The 25,582-nt window shown below is 36.0% G+C and overlaps 1 protein-coding gene across 7 annotated transcripts in view; it reads right to left on the bottom strand.

The window, feature by feature from the left end:
• LOC110023903 overlaps window positions 1-25,582 on the bottom strand; it is a 56,975-nt gene that overhangs the window by 14,016 nt on the left and 17,377 nt on the right. For 6 of the 7 annotated variants that reach the window (XM_020723551.1, XM_020723554.1, XM_020723550.1 and 3 more), the window contains 2 exons: window positions 4,456-4,588; window positions 3,945-4,176 (listed from right to left, as the gene is read on the bottom strand). In XM_020723551.1, coding sequence (XP_020579210.1) covers window positions 3,945-4,176; window positions 4,456-4,588 — 365 coding nt within the window. The remainder of the gene's footprint in view (window positions 1-3,944; window positions 4,177-4,455; window positions 4,589-25,582) is intronic. The other variant, XM_020723552.1, reaches the window with a different exon arrangement.

The raw sequence follows: 25,582 nt of genomic DNA, 5'->3' as shown, positions 1-25,582 counted from the left end.
ATGGATCTGTATATATATATATATAGGGTTTCATTAGTTAAGTAATGTTTGCAATTTATCCTCAAGAAAAAATTTAAATAGAAACCCTAAAAATTTGAAGCTAACCAAATCGATTGAAGCTATATCACTCACTGATCAAGCCTTCTTGTTGTCGATTCACCCTAGATCCACACGATACTCATGCGGGAAGACCTTCCTTGTCATCGTCTCATAGCCATTTCCATTAATACGTCTGCTGGCAACCCTTCCGTATTGTTCACAAAGCATGAACCTATGATCGTTGGTTTTGCTAGCATTCGAGCACAAAATCTGCTTGAACTTGTTGCTCTTGTGAAATCAAGATGATATTCTCCTTCGCTCACCTATGGTTGTCGTTTGAATTCGTTTGACTTCATGCATATGGAATTTTCTACTCTCTCGTCTGCCTCGCTCGAGCATTAACGTCAATCAGCCTATCAACATCACTCGCTCAACTGCATCGATCAGCCCAACAACAACATTAGCACAATTGTTTCTACTTGCAATCGCCATGAATCCCTTTGACTTCCACATATTCGAAATATTGTATGGGAGCTGCTCCTATTGAATAGGTTTCATTAGCTTACTTATATCCCCCATCGCTTTGTTCGCCTCAAATTCTAAATCTTACCTTTCGTCTACATCTCCTTAGTCGGTTCTTTTTTCATCTTCTTTTTTTTTTTTTAATTATGAGGTATTACAAAAGGAACCTCAACTGTCAAATAATAAACTCCATCAACTTCAACACATATTACCAATCAGTGTTCTTCTAACGATACATTGAATAAATATAATGAGATGAAAAAAAAGCTAAAAGAAGCTTGTTTTAAAGTTTTTGTAAGATGATAAATAGAAAAAAATTTGACAAAAAATTTGTAAATATATAAAATATCCACCAGGGATAAGCCTTTGGGAAAATGGAAAGAGCTTTCAGTAAACAAAAGATAGAAAACCATCAATACTAATGCAAGTGATAGAGAAGAAATGTCATAAAAAAAACACCTCGATTACCAGTCATATGTGAAGCAATAATGCTAAACTCCAATATTAGAAAAATAAAATGCTGCAAAATAATAGAAAATTGCATGTGAAGTAGTTTGAAAGTGTTGAACTAGATAATCATAATCCTCCTACGAATAAGTACCAAAACTTAGTGGGAATAGAAGTTTGCAGTCACAAGGGTCGAGAGTTATGCAGGGAAGTGCAAAGATGGCTGAATTCGGCCCAAAAAAGCTTTGGAAGATGAGCATGACCATAATGAGTGCATGGGATAAAAGTCTTCCCCCCATCGCCATGACCACGTCTAACCATCATGACCACAGCCATGACTCTCTGTCCATCAGTATGCCCAATAGAAAGAATGGATTGGTCGAAATCAAAGGGGGGCTCGAAAATCGAATGGAAAGTCGAAAGCTCAGTTAACATAAAGAATCCATTAAAAAGCATTGAAAATATCAGGGAGAGTAAAATTTGTCATTTGCCAAGATTGTGCATGTTAACTAAAGGTTGAATTACCAAGAGCAAATTGACAATAACAAACTCGTCATTCTATTTATGCTAAACAGAAAAATCTACGGTAAACGGTTTATGATGTAGAAGCTCATCCTCTTTATCCACAAGTATTGTAGTATTCCTAAAGGGGTAAATCATATTATTTGAGTGAAACTCAAAGTAGATTGTGTATCAACAAGAGAAATTACTCTCCTAAAATTAAGATAAATAAAAAAGTGCATCTTCTGAACAGTGTCTTGAATTATGCTAAGGCTATAAATGCTCATAATTATTGAGAAATTAAGTAACAATGGCATAACTAGCTATTTGCCACATTTAACTTGACAGCATCATCATGATTCAAGAAACAAATATCAAGATAAAGTAGATTGTCGTAAGAATCCATAAGGATAAAAGAGGCCCTCAACCATGACACAGGTAGCTACCAATGAATTTGATGTTGATACTGATGGTGTAGCATGATATTGAATCATTGTGCAAAAACTGAAAACGCATAACACTACTGAAAAAGTATGAGTAAGAGAATTGGAGGGTTCAACTAAAAAATAAAAAATGACAATAAAAATTCTCCAGCAAGAGACCTCTCTCATTTTCCAATATTCATCTCTAAAAAATATTCTTCTTAAATTTCAATAAACTACCTCAAAATCTAATTAAGACGCTAGAAACTAAAAATTGGAAGGGTGTCATAAGAAAATGGATGGATGTTTTCGAACAAAATCATACTCAGGACATCGTTGAGCTGCCAAAATGGAAGAAAACTGTAAGATGCGAATGAATCTTTTCATTAAAATAGAAAACAAATAAAAAAATGAAGCGGTAAAAAACACAATTAGTTGCCAAAGGATGGACTCAATCCTATGAAATTAACTATCAAAAGATATTTGCTCTTGTTGTATAAATAAATACAATTCACATTTTATTTTCTCGTCACTAACCTTGGATGGCCCATGCAACGAAAAGTGGAAAATGTTTTCTTACATGAGAACGTTGAAGAAAATGGTTATATGGATCTGTCATCTAATTTGATAGCTCTATCATAAAAAAAATAAGGGTTGCAAATTGAGAAAGACATTTTATGATCTCAAACAATAATCGTGAGCATGATTTGGCATATTTGCAAAAGCCTATATGAAATGTGATACAAATAAAGTTAAGAAGATCATTCCTCTTCATAAAATACTGCTTTGATGGAAAAATTAAAATTTTCATTGATATGCTAATGTATAATTATTACGGAAGCTGACAATAAATCATGGAATCCCTTGGACAAAAAAAATTTGATAAAGAATTTGAAATCAAGAAACTAACCAAACTCATATTTCCTGAGTATATTAATTGCTCGATTAGGCAAAAAAAAACTTTAGCCGCCAACTAAAATATATTATGGACCTATTAAACTAAATAAAAATAACTGATTGTAAACCATGTGAAACTCCAATTAAAATAAATCAAGAACTAGACACGGATGAAGAAGAAATAGAAATAGAAATAGAAATTGAGCAACATAAAAAATTGTTTGAGAAACTAATTTATCTATCAAAGACACACCTTGACATCGTTTTTGTCGGAAGTCCCATAAGTTTTATACATAAACCTAAAAAATTTTAGCTTCAAGATGCTTATGGAGTTCATATGTACCTTAAATCAAATCCAGAAAAGAGAATTCTCTAACAAAAAATATAATATCCTACAACTTAAGGGCTATACTTATGTTGACTATGCAAGGTCAATAATAGGTAGAAGATCCACTTCATGATAGTGCAAACTTCTAGAAAGAAATCTTCTAACATGGAGCAGCAAAAAATAACATATCATTTCAATAAATAACAATGAATCCAAATTCAAGCAATTGCTCAAGGGATTTGTGAACAATGAATTAGAATCATTTTAAGAGATTTAAAAATCAGAAGCAAGATCCTATAAAAATATATTTTGATAATAAATTTGCCATCAACATTAATCAGAATTTTGAACAGTTTGATTGAACCAAATATGTGAAAGTGTAGAAAAACTAAAGGTGAATTGTTTTATACACGATATATCCCAATGTAAAGATAGCTTGTAAACATAGTCATCAGAAAGCTCAGAAACTACACATTTAACAACATTATAAACAAACTTAAAATGATATATCTCTATAATCAAATTTAAAGGAGAGTGTTAAAGATTCATCAGATCAAGAAGAGCTAATGGTGATTACAATCTCTTATTTGAGATTGCCATTGAGTTTGGTCACAATATAACCTGAAATCTGAATACTTCTGAAAAGAGTTTTAAGTGCAAAATACTGCTGAAACATTTTACTATGCCAGAGCCCTCCTGCTGCAACGGGCAAGTGGGACTCTGAAATAAATACATCTTAAACATTTTAATTTGTAAAAATTATAGGTCAAAATGATTATTCCACTTACCCTTGGAAAATAGAAGGGCCGGTCTGAAAAACACTAGCCGAGACTAATGTTCCAGTCCCAGCTTCAGAAAAACCTCCTAATGAAGCTTTGCCTCTTTCATTAGGTATTACTGAGGAAGTTCCAGAACCATCAGAGCCATGAAAGGCTGTGAAACCATTCACTGAGTCAGATCTGATCGCTTCTCCAGAACTAAATGTTACCAACTCCTCACCATCATCTAAAACAGATTCATCTAAAAGCAATAGCATGAACAAAACCACAAATAAAAATTTGTTTGACATTTTAAAATCAGCCATTCAGGGAAATCATAAGACTCGACTAAATAAACATTCAAACTCAATTAAATCCAAAAATTTCTTCCATGAAAGAGTAGGTTTAACCACGATAAGAAAGTAAAATGAGGCAAAGTTAACGTTGTAATACTTAGGGTCTAGCTGGAGTGGGGGCAGGGTTGCAGTTAAATGAGATAATGGAAAAGATGGCAGCATTGAACGGGCAGTGTCAAACTTACCAGGAGACCCACCAAAGCAGCGAGTTAAGTATGAAGTCGTCTGAGTCAGATAAGAAGCAGCATCACGAAGGGCCGGAAAGGAAGTGAATATATCAGAATTGTACTCACTGTTACCCGAATGATTGCCACGAACCTGAAGTGGAGAAAAATTACTGTACCATCAGGCATTGTTTCTTTCATGTTTTTAAATACTCATAAATAGAAAACCAAGAAAAAACAAATCAAAAACAAATTAAAAGGTATTTACAGCTTTAGTAAAAAAAAACAGAGTCCTGGCCCTAAGAAAAAGTTAGTGCTTCAACTTGTTTTGGGACAAAAGGTTGCACATCATTATTCTATTTTTTAAGACACCCAATTTGTTTGAAAAAAAATGAATAATATGAAAATACAATAAAAATGAAAACAAACCAATAATTTCTTATTTATTAAGGAAATAAGAAATGCATCAAAATCACAAAAAAAAGTAAAAAAATGGCAAGTACATACTATCTAAGGGGCTGTTTGGGGCAACTATTGATTATTTATAATTTGTTGATAAGCAGATTATTCAGATAATCTGAGATAATCTGATAATCTGATCTGATAATCTGAAGATTATCAGAATAAGCTGGCTTGTTGTTTGGGACAGCTTATTCAGAATAGTTTATTGGTAGTTATGATTGTACAAATGACCTTCCTGCCCGTCTGGTAAAACTATTTGGCGCAGCTTATTGGTAGTACAGAAGCATATAGTGCAGAAGCATAAAATCATCACAGATCAGATCCAAAAGAAGACATACAGTTCTCACACTCTCGTGAGTATCAGAAAAAATAAAAAAAGGAAAAAGACAAGTACAACTACAAAGAGAAATATTAAAATATTCAATTTCAAACTCTGGCTACGTCTGTCCTCAGCTGCACTAACCCGGGAAAATATCGGATTCTCATCACTGCTGGCAGTGTAACAAGTGGGACTGTAGACCCATCAGAAGAAACCTCAATGAGCTGAAACACACTTGCGACAATCGTAGAGCTGTCTCCCACTGCTATGAAACTGACGTGACATGAGTAACGGAGCCGATAGTCCACAGTAACACAAAACAACTATGTCTGTCGCTGAAATTCTAGAAGTCATGTTGGTATAACTGCAAAAAACAACAAAAAATTGAATGTCAGGTCCTAAGAAAAAGCATAAAAAAATATGCATTAAAATGAATCTATAATGTACTAAGAAAAGAAAGACTTGGTGGATTAGTTGTCATAGATAGCATCTGCTATAAACTCCCTTAGGGCAGTCATCTTAGTCACACCCGCCGCGTCATGAACTTCAAATTTATTACAGTCATTCTCATCCACAAGAACTGAAGTCCCGATCAAAAATTCGGATGGTTCTTCATAGACATTCAGCTCATCGTTATCAGGCATACTAAAGTCCGTATCTGAACGTAAAGAATGTCGTCGGATGAAGTTATGAAGTTTCATTGTTGCTACCACAATATGCATCTGCTTTTGAAATGGATATGACGGCATATCACATAGGATGACCCATTTCTTCTTCCAATTACCCCTTATAAAGAGGAGTGACGTTTGTTAAACATTTTTTCCTACCACAAATGGTGTCACTTGCTCGCTCAGAATCAGGAATATGGTACCTAGTATCTGGAAATGACTTCAGATAGCCCCTCTGCATAGGGTATCCAGCATCAACCAAATAGTATTCCCTGTCATGGAAGACATTGTTATTTGCATTAAATACATATAGCTTAGAGTTTTATAAATCAAAACATACATAAAGGCGAATGAAGAAAACCCTGTGATCTATTCCTAGTAGCATAGAAGAAAATTCGATCATCATATGCACTCTCTTTCCAGCCCGCCATAACATACGTGAAACACATGTTGAAGTCACATGCTGTCATGACATTTTGAGTGGTTGAACCACTTCGACCAATGTAAGTCACTTTGTTTTGGCTAGGTAGTCGGGCATCAACGTGAGTACCGTCAATTGCACTTATGCAGTCCTGCTTTACATGGTTAGAAAATATTTATATTTTGGTTTATACACAAAGAAAACAATAGTTACCTTAAAGTAAGGCATGTAACAGGGATCGGTTGCGATTTGTCCTGGAGTATTAGCAAATGATGGATTATCTGGCCTGATGATTTTAGCAACTAAGCTAACAAGTGTCTGTCTACCTTTGGAGAAATAATGGCTTATTGTCTCCGATGAATGTTGAAATCTCACCATAGCACCTCTAATTGATTCATTTTGTGACAGAATATATAGCGTTAGGCAATACCTCCCTTCTCGTCATTCTCGAAGAACCTTGGAGTTTGTGATTTAGGGATAACTCTTGTAGGAGATCCATAAATATCAGTACAGTCATTCGAAAAATGTTGTTGAACCTAATTGGATGTCTAAAAAGCATCTCACATAACCATTTATCCCCAACAAAGCTGGAGGTCATACGGGGTATACGAATACTATTTGATCGGTAATACTCTAACAATAATATGGCAATAGCTGCAGCCCATGCCATTCTCTTACAACGTTTATGTTGCAGATCCATCCTAAAGAAAGAAAGATGTAGGTTAGTTCAGTAATTACTAACTAATAGAGCGAACGAAAAATAAATAATGAGAACACTCAGCCAATTACAATAAAGACGTATAGAGCTCTACTAAAAGACATTCAAAAAATTATGTAAAAGTATAGTTTAAAAAAAAAACATAACTCCAAATAGCAAATGAGTACATAATTTCAAAGAATTCATAATACAACAAAAGAAAACATAGAAAAACTCATTCATCCACAAGAACACGCAAATACTAGATGCACAACTCTGGTTCCATCGCCATGAATATTTGTCTACGTGTTGGATCCTCTAACTTTTTCGTACATACTGCATGAAAGCGCCTGTCCACAACTAATTCAGGGATAGTAGGCAAAGTTCAAAGACAATCAAAGATAGTGTTGTCAGAAAGTGGAGCAAGCGGTGGAGCTCCAAAAGCATCTATGAGTTGGTCAAATGAAGTTTTCACAAAAATGTCATTTTTCTTTCTTCCTTCTTCCAAGCCTGAGTCTCTTCGACTGCGAGCTTGACTCTCCCAACTCCCTCTGGTTAACACTATGTATTTCTTCGTCAACTGCCACTGGCTCTGGTGGGAAGTCATCTGGTTTTCCTGCAAACCCCGTCTCACTAGGGCTGAATGCATGTTTTCCCGTTGTCACAACTCCCTTGAACATTATGTCAAGTTTATCTTCAAAATCTGGCTATATTCCGCTCTGCTTGTATTTTTTCGCTGTCGGCATTGCCTGTAACATTACATTGAGGGGGTTTAGGGGGATAATTGGTTAAATCAAAAATATTTGCAATAAACAAAATAATAATGTCTATTTTACCTCTAATTTCTCGGCCACCATTCATCTGGAGCATCAATTGTCAGTTTAATGGGATCCCAGCCCAACCTCGTGGATCCATGTTTCAGCTCCTAAATTTTTCACTCTTTCTTCAATTAATCTCATTTATTTTTAAACTTCAACCTATCATAATCTCTTCCAGTCAGTTCTTTAAATCTTTTAGTTATATTTTGTCCACCTTCCTTGTTAAAATAGGTGGTTGGTCTATTCCCGATCTGAATCTCGGTGATATAGAGGTTACAGAAAATATTTGTAACTTCCTTATCCCACATCGCTGACGGATCACCTTCATTTGTCTCAACCATGGTGAAACTATATGAAGAATTGCATATGCATAAAGAAATTCATATTGTAACTCAATATGCATAAGAAAATTGGAGAAGAAATAATTGCAGAAGCACAAAGCTAATTATGTACATACTTTCAAAGGATTTGCTCATAGCTATGAATCTCAAACATTTTTTTGTCACCAATACCAACAATAGTGTCCAAATAACAATGCAATTTTCACGGTGTAGCAATTTGCTCATAATATATATATATAATGACATGACACATAAGAATTATGTGGTTCGGTTAAAGACGTACATCCACAATAAGGCATCGAACATGTTTTATTATGCAATTGTGTAAGGTTACATAGCTATGAATCTCAAGGAAGAAAAGTACAACATGCTCTCAGCTACCCCAATGTGCTAATAAAACTACAACTAACAAATAAAAGTAGCTCAACTTAAACCAATGTCGAGCATATTCATGGATGCTAATTTAGCAAGCCAGTTTTTTCTCTTTATATTTTTGATTTCACAACATTCAATGAAAGAGATATTCATGAAGCTGTTACAGGCTTCATCCTGTTGCTGTACCAAAAAGAAATGTTGCAATGTCGTGCTATTAGAGGCTTCATCCTGTTATTGTACCAAAAAGAAATGTTGTAGTGTTTTTGGAAGGTTTTTTAGATTCAGGGACTAGGATCTAGTCTTGTCGTTTCAAATATGATATAAAAATAGCTAATGCATTCTTCTGATCCTCATTTTGACAGCTATAAAAGTGTCAAAAATGATTGTATAAATGAAGATGATCTTTTTCCTTGCTACTGCTATATTACTTAATACTTTTCCAAATTCAATTAAGGGCAAGTACAAACATACCACCCAAACCTTTCATATAACAACAAGAATGCCACCTTTTGAACCTTTAAAAATAGAAAATGCACCTTTCCATTTTATCCAAAAAGTTTAGTAGCATGATTAGAAATAACTACTAAAAACTGCAATAGGCTAAGCTAGCCGGCTAAGCTAGCCAATTTATCGGTACAAGTACACAAGTGGCCATTTTTTACACTGACATTTAAGATGATTCTTTTGAAACCAAAATGGTTGTTTCAACAACCCAAAAAACCTTAAAAAACTAATGTAAACCATCACCACTGCACTGGAACACAGATCCAATGCATTTATGGCACTGTACAACCAAAATGATTGTTTCAAGACCCCAAAAAACCTTAAACAACAGTGTCCAAATAGTCACGAGACAACTTTCAAAGGATTTGCTCATCTGTCATACTTGCGATATTACCAGAAAAAAAAAGAAGTCGAAAGTGCACTGGAACAAGGATCCAATGCATTCCAAAATAATCTAGCAAAGACATCATCAAGAAAACCCAAAACCATCAACCGAATCTTACAAAAAAAATGAGAAATACAATTGAATCGATGTTCGCGAGAGAGAAGATTGGGGAGGGAAAGGGCGACGGAGAGAGCGAGGGAGATCACCCAATGGCACGGGAGGAATTCGAGCCCTAAACGCCAGTCGCGAACGCCGAACGCCGAACGCATCTAGATCCCCTCGTGCGACTCCATAGGACAAATAGAAGACCGCGCTTCGCGGCGTTTTGAAAACGCCCGCCGAACGCAGTTTCCAAACAGCGCGGAAACGCCGCCGCACCCAAATAATCTGCCCCAAACGGGCCCTAAATCACATTTCAATAATAAGCATTTATTTTTAAGTTAATGTAACTGAAATTCCAAGCTTTAGAACATGTGTAGACCCCGAAAGAAGTGCCTTTAAGAAAAGAAAAAACAAATGAGAAACCAAAAAAAAAACCCTAATAGCTTGCTTGGCTGGACTTATTTTTTTATGCTTTATGTTTATTAATGTGTCCACCCTAAATTTTAGCCTTTAACCTGCTATCAAAAAGTAACATACGTTGTCCAACCATTTGATACAATTCGGCCCGAAAATCGACATGATTTTCCACAAATTATGGCAAACCCATATTTTATTGCAAAAACATCAAACGATTAGATTGGTAGGCAATCGCTCCCAAGTCCTACAATTCAAGAGTTAAGAAATCTCTTCCAAATCCATAACATAAGGCTGCAGACACAATCTCATGCATGCCCAACCCAAAACCAATTAGGGTCTATTTATACTAAACAACAATAAATAATAAAAGACTCAATTTCCCTTAGGTTAATAAAAAAACTAAATTATCCTTAGGCTAAGCCAAAGTAACAATACTCCCCTACTAAAAAAATATTTTATCCACAATATGGATAAAAAGAAACTGTCGTTTAATCAAGCTCCCCTGCCTCCTAGTCGCACACTGTGAGAACCTGTAATGTTTGATCCTCACAATGGTGCATTAGGGCAAATTTTTCATCACATTAAAAATATAACCCTTTTGTTCGTCTCCTGAATCTGTCTCTATAAGACATTTAATGTTGGCCACTGGACGGGCCGAAATATTCTTCTTCTTCGACGGCCTCCCCGTAAAATGACATCATATTGGCCCTCGAGGTACCCTTGAGTAATTCTCCCATGGTGCTACGCCGCTGACTTCTCCATTTGGTTATTATCCTTCACCATCTAGGTTGTCAAAACCTAGCCCGGGGCTTGAAATTAATCAAAACGGGAACAAACAGTCGAACGGTGGGAACAAAGTTTTCTATATTTATTTACTATTTAACAAACAGTTAACAAATGAAAGAGTCATTAATCAAAATAAATTAAAATAGTATATTTAAATTTACCTCGTTACTAGTTGCCGGCGTTTTTTACAAATATTTTTCTTTCTATTGCTCATCTTTTGATCAATTAAATAAACTTGAATGTTAATTTAAAACAACAGTAGGTTTAAACAAAGCTAGTGAATACTCATACTCCTAAACTACAGTACAAAAAAAAATCATTATGTATGCAGTTAATCTTTCAAAAAATCAATATAAATATTTGAAATGTTATTCAATTAACCGAATTATATCAATAAGATAAAAATAGTATTATACATATTGACAATCCTCACAATAGCACTGACTAAAAATTGTGTCAATTAAGATTTTTCAATATTAATATCCTTTCATTTATCTGCACAAATACCTTAGCTAACTCTCGCTAGTACTATGAAGGGTTGACACCATCATGGTCAGTCATGTACATGCAAGTAATTAGTATAGACATTATTCATGTGTTCATCGCAATATATATATATATATATATATATATATATATACACACACACACACACACACATAAGTAAATTAAGATCATTTTTTATACAAAATCGAGATGGGAGCGGCAGCGTCTAGGGTTCTCTTTGGCATCCATGGCGATTTTGGCGTCCTTCTTCGCTGGTAAGATCTTTCCTTTGCTTCTCTTTGATTCGACTTTTACTTTTCGCTATGCCTCTGATTCCTCGTTCTTTCGTTGAAGCTGTACTTGACAGGGCGGGGGGTTCGGTCACTCCTTCCACGGAGTTGTTCCCGCAAGGTTTTCATGATTCTCTTAATGTCGGAGGTGATTACCCTTTCATTAGGAAATTGGGGAAAAAATTGGTAAACATGCGCTTTTTGTCTCTGAAGATGACACTTCTATACTTGCCTCCTCTTGTCGTTTGGCTCTAGTTGGTGAATTTAATTACGGGATACCTAAAGTTGAAGTTATTAGGAGAGAATTTGAAATATTAAAGCTAAAAGGATGGTGGAAGATAGACATTATTGATGGTAAGCATATCCTTATACAATTAGCTAATGATGAGGACTATACACGTCTTTTTGTGAAAAGATTCATTTGGATAGAAAATAGCTTGATAAATTTAGAAAATTGACTGTTCATTTTGATCCTAAATCTGAGTTGTCTATTATACCGATTTGGATTCGTTTTTCGGGGCTTAAACTACATCTCTTTAACCACAAAATTCTTTTATGGTTTGCTGCTGCCTACGGTAAGCCTTTGAACCTGGATCATGATACTTTTACTTTATCAAGACCCTCTGAAGCACGTATTTTTGTTGAACGTGATGTAACACAACCATTTTGCAATGAAATATGGATAGGATCGCAGCATCAGGGTTACTGGCAGTCTGTCGAAATTGAACGACACTCTCCTTACTGTACTCATTGTTCTATGTTTGGTCATCAAAATTCATCTTGTTTTCGATCGAATCCTCGGCTCAAAAATTCACATAACACACTCACTTCTTTACCTCCTGCCAACATAAATCTTGAATCGCATGATATCCCACCTACTATTGATAATGGTACTGATTTAGTTGAGAACCCTGCTACTATTTCTGTACCTCCTATCTCACACATATTAGGTGATGAAGTTCGCACTGATGCTTATCCTACCTTTTGCAAACTAGTGAAGGTATTGAATCATTGCAGCATTTCACTAAGATAAACCCTCAAATTATGCTTGATCATGACGGTATGGCTTTAGCTGAAAATTCGGATGTGCCTGTGCCTCTCACTAGCGGGGCCTATGTGAAGCCTGCGGAAAATATTTTAACAGTTAATAATGATACAGAAACTGGAAATCTCTCCTCCTATGCCTCTCCAATCTCCTATTGCTGAAGTTGTTTTTGATCTTGTTGATAATGAATGGCAGGTGCAAAGGCATTCACACAAAAAGACTAAACGTTATAATGAGCTAAATAGACTCAGTGCCAGTAATATTATACAGGAAGGAATCTATCACTCTGATTGGGAACAGTTGGTCAACCCTACTAGATCTTCTAGGAGGGTTGGTTCACGCCACCATGTTTAACATTATGGTGTGAAATATTAGGGGAGTGGCGAACCCTAACTCCCTTAATAGGCTCAAAAATTTATGTAGGGTCCATAAATTACTTATTTTTGCTATTTTGGAGCCTTTGGTTCAGGCTAATAAAAGCAAAATTTTGAATAATTTCAAAGGTTATCGATCTCACTGCAATGTCAATAATAAAATTTGGGTTTTTTGGAAGCCTGTTGTTACACTCTATTATTGAAGATGATGATCAATATATTCTTACGCAAATTAGTTATGAGGATTTCCAAGGGTGGGGCACTTTTGTTTACTCTAGCTCTTATTTACATGATAAATATTTGCTTCGGCAAAAACTTGAAACTATGGGCAGCATTATAAGTAACAATTGGTTTGTTGGTGGAGACTTTAATATGATCATGAAGCCTATGGAACGAAAAGTTGGTGGTAAAGTTGAACCTGCTCTTATTAATAAATTTTCTAATTCCATTTCTAATGCAGGTTTATTCGATTTGGGTTACTCTGGATCTCCTTATACTTGGAGGAGAGGTTTTCTGTATCAGAGATTGGATCGTTTTTTGGCTAATACTGCTTTTATAAATTACTTTCTTATTGTAAAGGTGCAGCATTTGAGTCATGTTACTTCTTATCACAATCCTATTCTGCTCACTTTAGCTTTTATTGTTAAACCAACCAGATCTCGTTTTAAATTTTTAAATGTTTGGACTTCTTATGATACTTATATTAATTTGGTGAAACAAGCTTGGAAATTTGAGGGAGTTGGGATTCCTTGGTTTGTATTGTGGCAATTACATAAGAAGATGGCGGCACATTTTAATAAATGGAATTATCAGATGTTTGGCAATGTTCATAAAAAGTTATAGATGCTCAGAACATTGTTGATTCTCTGGAAGCTCAAATTGATGCTTCCCCTGGTTTGGTGGACACTGTTGCTCTGGCTCATATTGCTCTAATGGATGCTATTGTTGTAGAGGAAAACCTACTTAAACAGAATGCTAATGATTCTTACTTTGTTGTTGGGGATAGAAATACTAAATATTTCCATGTCACTCTTAAGCATAGAAGAAACATTAATAGTATTTTGAAAATACAAAAGGATGATGGGAGTACCTTAACCTGTATGGAAGAAATTGGAGATAATGCTGTCACTTATTTCTCTGAGTTGTTTCAATCCTCGAATTTTACTATGCTTGTTGACCACACTCACTTTGTGAATGAGTACAATTATATTAATAATCTGAATTTGTCTTATCTTCCAGATGAGCAGGAAATCCTTAATGCTTTTAAATCTATCTGCCACAACAAAGCTCCTGGACCTAATGGTTTCACTTCGGCTTTCTATATACATTCTTAGGGGAGGTTATCAAGAAGGAGGTAATTCTTGTTATACAAAGCTTCTTCCTTGGAGATAATCCTGATAAATATTTCACATCTGTTTTGATTGTGTTTATCTCTAAAAGTAATGATAAGATATCCTGGGACAATTTTCGTCCTCTTTCTCTAACCACTGTGTATCTAAAGTTATGAGTAAAATTATAGTGAACAGATTGCAACCACATCTTTCTAAAATCATTGTTGTTCAGCAGTCTGCTTTTATCAAGAGTAGGGATATTACTGATAACATCCTTTTAGCACATGAGATCATTGAAGATTTGGACAAAAAATGTAGGGGTGGAAACATGGTCCTCAAATTAGACATTAAGAAAGCTTTTGATACTATAAGCTGAGACTTTATTATCAATATTTTGCAGGTTAAAGGCTTCCAATAAGACTTTTGCTCTCTTATTCAGAGGTAGCTTTCTAACAATAGCTACAGAGTGATGGTTATGGTAAAGCTCGTGATTTTTTTAATGTTAATAGGGGCATTAAACAAGGTGGCTCCCTCTCACGCACTATTTTTATCATTGTTTTTTATTACCTTTCTAGGCTTATCAATAAGTCGCATTATGATCATGCTTACATACAATATTCGCAAAAGTCCAAAATTGTGGTGAGTCATCTTGCTTATGCAGACGATGTTATTTTGTTCTTAAATGCTAGCAAACGTGCTATCAAAGCTATCATGTATTTGCCGATAGACTTTCAAAACACATATGGAATGATGTTCAACTTGGCAAAATAGTAAATATTTCACCTCTGCTTTGATTGTGCTTATCCCTAAAGTAATGATAAGATATCCTAGGACAATTTTCATCCTCTTTCTCTAACCACTGTGATATCTAAAGTTATGAGTAAAGTTATAGTGAACAGATTGCAACCTCATCTTTCTAAAATCATTGTTGCTCAACAGTTCATTGCTGCTCAACAGTCTGCTTTTATCAAGGGTAGGGATATTACTGATAACATCCTTTTAATACAGGAGATCATTAAAAATTCGGACAAAAAATGTAGGGGTGAAACATCGTCCTTAAATTGGACAATAAGAAAGCTTTCGATACTATAAGTTGTGACTTTATTATACATATTTTGCAGGCCAAAGGCTTCCAACAAGACTTTTTCTCTCCTATTCAGAGGTGGCTCTCTAACAACAGCTACAGTGTGATGGTTAATGGTAAAGCTCATGATTTTTTTAATGCTAATAGGGGCATTAAACAAGGTGACCCCCTCTCACCCACTATTTTTATCATTTCTTTTGATTATCTCTCTAGGGTTATCAATAAGTTGCATTATGATCATGCTTACATACAATATTCTCACCAGTCCAAAATTGTGGTGAGTCATCTTTCTTATGCAGACGATGTTATTTTGTTCTTAAATGCTAGCAAACGTGCTATCAAAGCTACCATGTCTTTGTTGATAGACATTCAAAACACGTCTGGAATGATGTTCAACTTGGCAATATGCTCCATTTATTTTGGCAAGGGTGTCCCTTCTAATACTCATGTTTGGGCTTCTAATTACACTAGTTGTAAAATCTCAAAGCTTCCTATTAAGTGCCTTGGGGTCAACATTCTTAGAGGTAGAACCAAGCAAACTCAGATGGATGAGGTGATTGATAAAGTAAAACTAAAGATAAATGATTGGAAAAATAATTTTCTCTCTAATGGGGATAGGCTCATTCTGTTGAGAATTGTCATTTGTACACTCCCTCTCTACACTATGCAAGTTCTCAAAACTAAAAAAAACACTCAAAAGAATCTTAAAACTATCTTTAATAAATTTCTTTGGAAGGACTCAAGATCCTCTAAGAGTTGGACTAATTGGTAGTATAATTGCAAGCTTCTTTGTGCTGGTGGCCTTGGTTTTAAAACTCTGCAACATAATATTGATATTAACATGTGCAAACTTTGGTTCAAATTTCTTTTGGGGGACTCTTAATGGGCTAAATATATGCTGCATAAATATTGTAAAAATATGCATCCATCCATGGTTAAGTGGAGAGTGGGGGATTCTAAGCTTTGGAAAGCCATTATTTCTTCGCGTGCGGTTGCTTCTCACTTTATTTTTTAGGAACTTGGGGATGGCAGTATATCTTTTTGGAATGATGATTGGGGCATTTCGATGCATCCATCCATGGTTAAGTGGAGAGTGGGGGATTCTAAGCTTTGGAAAGCCATTATTTCTTCGCGTGAGGTTGCTTCTCACTTTATTTTTTAGGAACTTGGGGATGGCAGTATATCTTTTTGGAATGATGATTGGGGCATTTCGAAATTTTCTACTATGTCTACTGACAGTTATGATGTTAAGTTGATGGTCTCGGATTGCTGGATTGATGGGGGTTGGAATTTAGCAATGCTAAATTCATTAGTGGGTGAAGTTGCTCATGCCATTGCTATTATACCTATATGTGAACAAGATAAGGATGTCCCTCTATGGAAGCATAATACTAGATCCTCTGTTACTTGACTACTGCAGACGGAATTGCATTCTTTTACACCTTGGAAATGGCATGCTTACACTTGGAACAAATACATCTCTCTTTCTATATCTTTTTTGATTTGGAGATACTTTCATAAGCTGCTTCCTCTTGATGGTAATTTGAAAATGCAAGGCTTGAAACTGGCTTCTTATTGTTATACATGTAAAAAGGTGTTGAATCATTTAAGCGTTTATTTTTTTATTGCCCCTTTGCTAAAGAGGTTTGGCATTACATTGGTTGCTACTTTGGTATTACCTGGCCCATAAGCTTGACATTTAAAACTGTTATTAGTATTTGGAAGGATTTCGACCCTACCTTCAAGAAGCACTATTATTTTCGTGTTATTATCTTATGGTTCATTTGTATGGCAAGGAATAATCATAAATATGAAACACAGTGTCATACTCCTAAAATTTCTATTTTAGCTGTGGCTTGTTTACAAAAAGCTTGGAGAATTTCTTGTGTTGCTCCTACTACTATAGGAAAAGGTAGGATGCCCATTTTGATTAAATGGGAACCTCCCACCCACGGCTAGAATAAATTTAATATAGATGGGAGTTATTCTTATGATTATACGGGTATGGGTGGGCTGATTCGTGATAATCATGATAAATGTATTGCTTATTTTGTCTCCCCTCTATTGCCAACTCTTCTCTGGAGATTGAGGCTGATGTTGTGCTTGTTGCACTTCAAATTGTTGTTACTCAACACTAATGATATTATTTTGGAAACAGATTCTGAAACCTTGTTTAACATTTTAATGACTAAGCTTAAACCCCCTTAGCATATTATATCCTTGATAAGAAGGATTTGGCAGATGATAGAGCGGCAACAACTTAATATTCGTTTCACTTTTACTTATAGAGAAGGGAATAAACTTGCGGATTGGTTAGCAAAATGGCGTGTTCAAAGTGCTATTGTGGGGATTACTCCCCCACCTATGTTACATACTCTCATAAGTAATGATTTGGATGCCTCATATGTTAGATATTAAGCTTGCTTCGGCTCATGGCCTCATAGTAATGATTTGGATGCCTCATGATTTGGATGCCTCATATGTTGGATGCCTAATAAGTTTCGCATATTTTGGACTGTGCTTTTATTCATTGGATTTACTGCGTCAGGTTTTGGTTTGTTGGACCTGGCTTTAACTTTGTTTTGGGCCAGTTGTTTTATATCTCCGGATTATTTTACATTGTGGGGCTTTCTTTAGTTGGATTTGGCTACATCTCCAGGGTAGTGCCTCCTGCCGGAATTATTATTGGAATTATCTGGAATTATTATTTGGATCATTTGGTTGTTGGATTTTGTCTCTGGTGGAACTGTTTTAGTCTACTTCATTGAGGCTTGGAAGGACTCTCAAGGACACTTTTTGCAAAGTTTATGTTTGTTAGATTTTGTGCTGAATTGGGTTTTATATGTCTAGCTTTTATCTTTCAGATGAATTAGTGATGTTGTTGTTTCTAATCTCTTTACCAATTTGACTTGTTGTTTTGGAGATTTAGAGGACAGATGCATTTGCCTGGTTTTGCCTTCCATTGATAGAATGGAGGTTGGAAAATACTGGAATGCTTCGATGCTCTCATTTGTGTTGCATTTTTGTCTCAAGATCTATATGAAAACTTATTTTATTTGTCTTCCTAACTGTAAACAATGCAGAACGCGGTCGTACTTTGAATATGCAGATATTATTCTGTTCACCGAATGCAAGATTGATTCGACCTTGTTGCTGCTTATGTTGGAGATTGCACACTCTACTTCAAACTGTTACTCCATAATTACTGTTTACATGGGTATTGGTATACATGTAAATTTTGGGTATACATTTTGTTTTTGTATATGTTTTGTGCTTTTACATGTATTTTTGTTTTTTGCGTAGAGTTATACTGTAGACAGTGGAGCCCCTAGAACTCTAATGTTTTTGTCTTGTATTAGACAGGGATCCACTATCCCTCCCCAAATCTGTAATCTTTTAATTATTAACGCGTAAGGAGCCACGAGTTGCTCTTTTTATCATATATATATATATATATGTATATATATTATACATATGTATATACATATATATATACATATATATATATATATATATATATATATATACATACATACATACATATATATAACTGTAAGTAAGGTATGATAATAAGTAGCTACAAGCATATAATATTCATAATGATGTGACTAATAAATAAAAATCAAATAAAGTATGTGAAAGTATCATTAATTACAAAATGGTTGAGAAGAAACAAAATATCACTATAAATGAAAAGTATGAGTACCCACCTCAAAATCAATTAATTTGTTATTTGACTTGTCTTAATGTCAATTCTTATAAAATTGGAAGCCTAAAATAAGCATAGTATTTATATTACAAAACTTTAATTAATTATCATTTTAATTATCTATTAAATTTACATTATCTAAGATTTAAATTTTCATAATTATATAATTCTAATTATTATTTATTCACATTTAAATTCATTTTATGTAGCATTATCTTACAGATTTGATAAATCAAGTCCTAACATTTTTTGCTGCCGCCACCTTGCCCTCGATCCAGAACTTAAACTTCTTTAACTTGAGTCCTAACTTAATTAAACCTTATCATTAGTAATTAATAATATATTAAATTCATAAATTTATCATTTAATATATTATTAAACCCTTAACTTCGCTCTCTCCTAAGCTCGGTCCAGCTGGCACGAATTTCTTCTTCCCTTCTCTTTCAACTCGAACACCTCTTCTGCACGAGAGATTTGGATCCAGAGTTTGGCTTTGACTCCCTCCCGCACGAATCCACGAACTCAACCCGTCGGCTCTTCTCAACGCAATGCCTCTTCCTTTGCTCTTCTTCTTCGATGGTTGGCTAGGGCATGAACGAAGCCCTTACGCACGCAAGGAAACTCCTCTTTCGTCATCCTCTTCCTCTGCCTCCTCTACGCTCACTCCTCACGAGAGCTGCTTGATGTCTCCTCTAGTTGACACCTGCAGCTCGAATCTCAAGTAAGTAAAACTCGTCTCTACCGCGTCATTCATACACAAACGTATCCTTTCGGCTTCTCAACCCTCTCAGTTCATCTCCTCCCTCTTCGACTTCTAGACCTTCTCGTTTATTCTCCATCTATTTTTGTTTCCCCTCCCCCTAGGTAACTAAAACGGGATGTTACATGGGTTGGCTCCATGGTCTTTCCAAATCTCCGCAGTCTCAATAATCAAAATGTTACAAATAATTCGGGCTTTAGACCCTTCATGAAATTTCGCTTCAATACCACTTTAGAAATCTCCCTCAACCATCCTGACAAGAGCTCGACTTCCTATACCCCATGACAGACCCTTCTTGAATTAATGCAAGGAACTGCTTGTGTAAGTCTCCTTCCCGAATGACTCCAAAACGTTCCACAAGCAATCCTTAATTTTTTTCTCATGAGCAAATCAGGTATTTAGACATTCTCCACTGAACTTATGCTAGAGCTTTCCCCTCCAAACATAACCCTACCGCCATGAGCTTCTTCACACCATTTAGCCAACTCACTGTTAAATATCGCTCCACCAAGTACACCCACCCATGTGTGTGTTCTCCTCGAAGATCGGCATATTCAACTTCCTTATGCGTGAGTTGCCTTACCAATTCTCTCAACCAAAGTTCATTCTGCCCATGAAGTAGGGGTTGGATTTTATTTTGTGACTCATATTGGATTTCCTCTTTCCATAAGTCTAGCTCGCCCCATAGTCTGCCTACCTATCCCCATAGGCTCCTGCCTCGCCTTCTGCCCACAAGGCTACTGTAACAAAAGGTGTCGACGCAGTTAGATGAAGCCATCTGTCGGTGTCTCACCAACCATAGTTCCCTGATTCAGGCGAAAATTCTTCAAATCGGTCTTCTCTAACCTTGAATCACACACCATCCCACTCTACCTACTGAAGCTCGTTCCAATTATTTCGATGTTGGATTATTCCTTCCAAGTGTTATCACTCGAGTCCACTCCTAACATCGCTGCTCGATCCTTCTACAGGCGGCTACAAATTTGCGTGAAACTTAACCAGTTTCTTCATCATTTCTTTCAGGACCGTAAATCTGATCTACATGGAAGAAAATCACCCCTCTATGGACATAAATCGCCCCTACATCAATCAGAAACACTCCATTCTAGGGCTGATTTGGCATACATGCTCTTCCAATTTCTCCTCCAGATCATCTATTTTTTTGGATGTTATTACTTCCTGTAGTTTTCAAATCCTTTATGTTGCGATCCCGTAGTTGGTTTGAATCGGAACTTTTTTTTTTTTCGTTTGATCGCAGTCAACTGGCTCAAATTGTGACTTTTCTAGAATTAGGGTAAGCCTTAATTTTCCCACTGATTATTGGAAAAATTGGCTCGAATCTCGATGTTTCCCATCAAGCTTAACTCGTTGGTCTTCATAGGAGACGAAAGATATGTCGCCGCCCTCCCAACAAGCATGCGAGTTTCAAGTCTCTGCATGTTGCGATCACTAAATCAGAGCGTGAGAAGAAAAAATGAAATTTCAAGTCTCTATAAGCCGTGATCCCGTCGTTGCCTTCTGCACAAACTTCGGTAATCATGACTCTATCACCTCCTAATTAAAGGAGGAGAAGGATCGTGTCTACAGAGGCTCCATACGCCGCTATCCCATAGATGCTCACTAGCTATTGCAGTTGTAAGGTAGGATTTCCAATCCCCTCGTTCCTTCCCAGCGAGCAAACCACAAGCAATACTCTTGTTTTACGTCGTGATTGTCATGATCTGACTTGAGGCTTGTAATTAACCAACGCGGGAATAGACCATTGGACGTTGGAATTAAATTCTATTATTTTATTTCTATCACCAATCGTTTAGTATTCAAATATTCATGAAATAGACACTAAAGAAAGTAATTTAATTAGCAAGTAAAAGTTTTATATTTCTGATTGTTGTTCTCTTCTATACATACTAGGTCGTCTACTATTCATTGTATTTAAAAGTTTAAAAGATGAAAAAAATATTGAAACAACAAAATAAGTTATCTTAACACGAGAGAAATCGCAGTTCTAAACTACAGTAACCCAAGGAAAAAAAATAATATGCATACAAGTTTTTCATACATTACTACTATATGACATCTTATAATAATTTAATGTATGTGTCCATGATATTTACTAAATGAGAATAATCTAAAACCTCTATATGCATTTACTTTAATTACTCTTCAATATTTAATCTTAACTTTACTTTTACTTTATATTATTAGCATTTACATCTGTAATAGGAGCACCATCAAAACATAACCTAATATGCTCATGATCGATATTATCGCATTGTCACAGCACTTGGTAATCTAATTTACACGATTATCTGAGGTGAAAAGGTGTCTACTCACCCCTGGCTGGTATTCTCTCATCAACACAGTGGTTAGCGATCTAAACATCACAATAATCTGTGGTGGTAGGAAAACATCTACGCGCACTGGTACACTGGCTTTCCCTGTTTGTGTCATAAAGGGGTAAACTCCTCTTAGCATATACATACAAGCATTCATATACAAGTTATTTCATTATTCATCACTTACATTCTTCTCTTATTAGACATTTTACATCAATCTATTAATGAATAAATGCAATCTTACTAAATCTATAAATCATGAAATAAACTGATATATACACATTTACAAAAAATTTATAAATGTAAAGTAATAATGTGACATATATATATGGTAAAAAAATCAAAAATGGCAACGACGCGGGCTCTGCTAAGGTTTAACCATGGCGATTTCCGACGTTGAAAATCCCTGCTTTCATTCCATAGTCGACGTTGGTTCGCGTCTACAACAACCCCTTTTGCTCGCAGGCTCGCCGGCGTCGTCAATCGCAGGCTCGTACGGCATCGTTTTCGTTCCTGATATAACTCCTTACGCTTTGTCGTTTTGCTCGCAGGCCCGCACGTCGGTTTCGGCTCCGTCTGTAGGTTGATTCGTCTTCCTCCCCGTTCCATCTCGACAGAAGCTTCTTCGGCTTGGCCTCTGTTGGCTACGTCGTTGTCGACGCTGCTCGTTGTCGCTGTCGCAGTCTTGCGGTGCTTTCTGTTGTCGTCCGCTGCACTGCCCTATCTCCTGCGGTGCTTGTGTGAAGCACGCTAATGGCCTCAGGGATTCATACGCCGCCGCCCTCGCCGGTGATAACCCCACCAAACCCTCCTATGTTACAGTGGTTCACAATGCAGCTCTCATTTCCACCCTGCAGATAGTTTGATATACCCGCAGATATATCATGATTCTATTGCAGGACATGGAGATTGCAATCTCATTAAGAAAGTTGAGAAAAAGGCGAGCAAACCAGCAATATTCTTCTCTGATGCTGAAATTTCAACTCGTGCGGGAAAATACAAATTTACACTAGTTTGAAAGTTCCAATTAGGTTGCCCAAAGATGGAAATTAAAAGAAAGATGTTTGAAGACTTCAAACTATTTGGGGTCTGGCAGGTGGGTCATTTTGACGGAAAATATGTTATGATACAGCTGAGTATAGAAAAAGATTACACAAGGATTTTCTCAAACAAATTCATCACAATAGAGAGCAAACATATGAAATTGCTCAAATGGACACCTAATTTTGATCCCAGTCAAGAACCCTCATTTGTGTCTATCTGGTTCTTATTACCTGAATTCAAGCTTCATTTCTTTGACTACCTATCTTATATGCAATTGGGACTATCCTTGGAAAACTTTTACAGGTAGACTTACCCACAGTTCATTTCTCAAGGCCCTCTACTGTAAGGATTTTGATTGAAATAGATATTACACTACCAGATGTAGAAGAAGTCTGGCTTAGCTCTGCTCACAATGGTTTAACAACAACAACAACAACAACAAAGCCTTAATCCCACTACGTGGGGTCGGCTACATGAATCTTTTTTCTCCATTGCGTCCTATTTAGTGTCATATTTTCATTTAGTACTAGTAAATTAAGATCATTTTTAATACAATAAACCCAAGTCTTCCTAGGTCTACCTCTGTCTTTCTTAGCACAAGTCGAATCTAAAACATCTACTCTCCTAATCGGATCATCAGATGGTCGACGTTTAATGTGACCAAACCATCTAAGACAACTTTCTCTAATTTTGTTCGTCACAGGAGCTACACTAACCCTATCACGATTATATTCAATTTGCATTTTGTCTCTAAGTGTAAAGCCACTCATCCACTTAATCATTCTCATCTCGACAACACTTAACTCATTATTATGCTTCTCTTTTAAAGGCCAACATTCAGCGCCATAGAGCATTGCAGGTCTCACCATCGTCTTATAAAATTTTCCTTTCAGTCTAAGCGGTACTTTTCTATCACACAAAAGGCCCGAAGCATTCCTCCACTTCTTTAACACTGTCGTTGCCGGTCCCAAGCACGGATGCGAAAAGTGGAGGGTTGTGTTAGGTAGTCGACAACCAGCGTAAAACTTGTCGAAAAAAATCATGATATAAATCCTTTTGATCATTGTGTAAGTGCTAGGGCGTCCCCTGGAAGAGACGCGCTGTATAGCTTAAATACAGTGAAAAGTGTGCAAGGGCCGCTACATCGGCGCCCGGGTGTAGTGTTAAATAAGCAAGGGTTCTCATATTACGGGCGAATACGGGTAAAGAAGTTAGTCTATGAAACTAATGAAACTAATATTATGATAGAATCTTGGAATATAGGCACTCTCAATGGTAAATTAATGGAATTAGTTGATATTATGATTCATAGGAAAACTATTATCTTATGTATTCAAGAAACTAAGTGGGTTGGAGAAAAGGCTAAGGAGATTAATAATTTAAGTTTTAAACTTTGGTATTCTGGTAAGAGACACTAGAAATGGTGTAGGTGTAATTATAGATAAGAGTTTGAAAGATAATCTTGTAAAAATTAATAGAGTTGGTGATAGAATTATAGCCCTTAAGATTATCATTGATATTAAAATTTTTAATATTATAAGTGCTTATGCTCCTCAACGGCAGTGCTCACAATGGTTATTGGCAAAAAATCATTATGGAACAAAAACTTTACTACTGTAAGCACTGCAAGATGTTTGAACACCCACTAGAGAAATGTTTTAGATTGCATCCACAGTTGAGAACTAATAGTCAAAAGCAAGAACAAGTTGTTAGTGCACCACACGTGTCTGCGCTCCCAACAAACCTGATAACAGCCAACCTGAGGAGGGAATCACCACAAGATAGGAGTTGGTGTCTGCCCCTGAAAACCCTCTCCCGACCATACTACAATGGATAATGTTCAGAACGAAAATCAGGATAACCCCGCAGCTACGATTCAGAAAGCATCAAGTGCAGAGGTGACAATTCATACTTCACATACACTGGAACCAATCGTTGTAGCAACGACTGTCTTTCATTCTACTGCGGTTCTAATATCTAATCAGACCAAGGATCACATGAGTCAGTCTTCTGATGAAGAATGGCAGGTTTAAACTTCTCGACGGAAGAAGAAGATTGGGGACACACTCCAACTTGGAAACTTAATGGATGATATTTTGGTTACTCTGGGCAATGGCCCAACACTTCAAAGTTTGTTATCTGACTCCGCTCCTAAAACTAAAGGAAGGGGCAGGACTAAACTGGCTCATCCACAGCTACTTGTTTTCTGCAAATTTTTTATTTTTTGAGTTTATATGTATCTTTTAGTTGGGATATTACTATACTGAGTATCGTATGGGTAGGGTGTCTCTATTGGGCCCTCTGATACAACCTTCATGTATCTTCTTTATTTCAATAAAATCAGCCCTTCGGCTTTTCAAAAAAAATAAATAAATATATATATATATATATATA

The sequence above is a fragment of the Phalaenopsis equestris genome, unplaced genomic scaffold, assembly GCF_001263595.1.
Source record: "Phalaenopsis equestris unplaced genomic scaffold, ASM126359v1 Scaffold000235, whole genome shotgun sequence".
Lineage (NCBI taxonomy): Eukaryota > Viridiplantae > Streptophyta > Magnoliopsida > Asparagales > Orchidaceae > Phalaenopsis > Phalaenopsis equestris.
The sequence above is the reverse complement of the archived record's forward strand: the minus strand, read 5'-3'. Positions and strand labels throughout refer to the sequence as shown.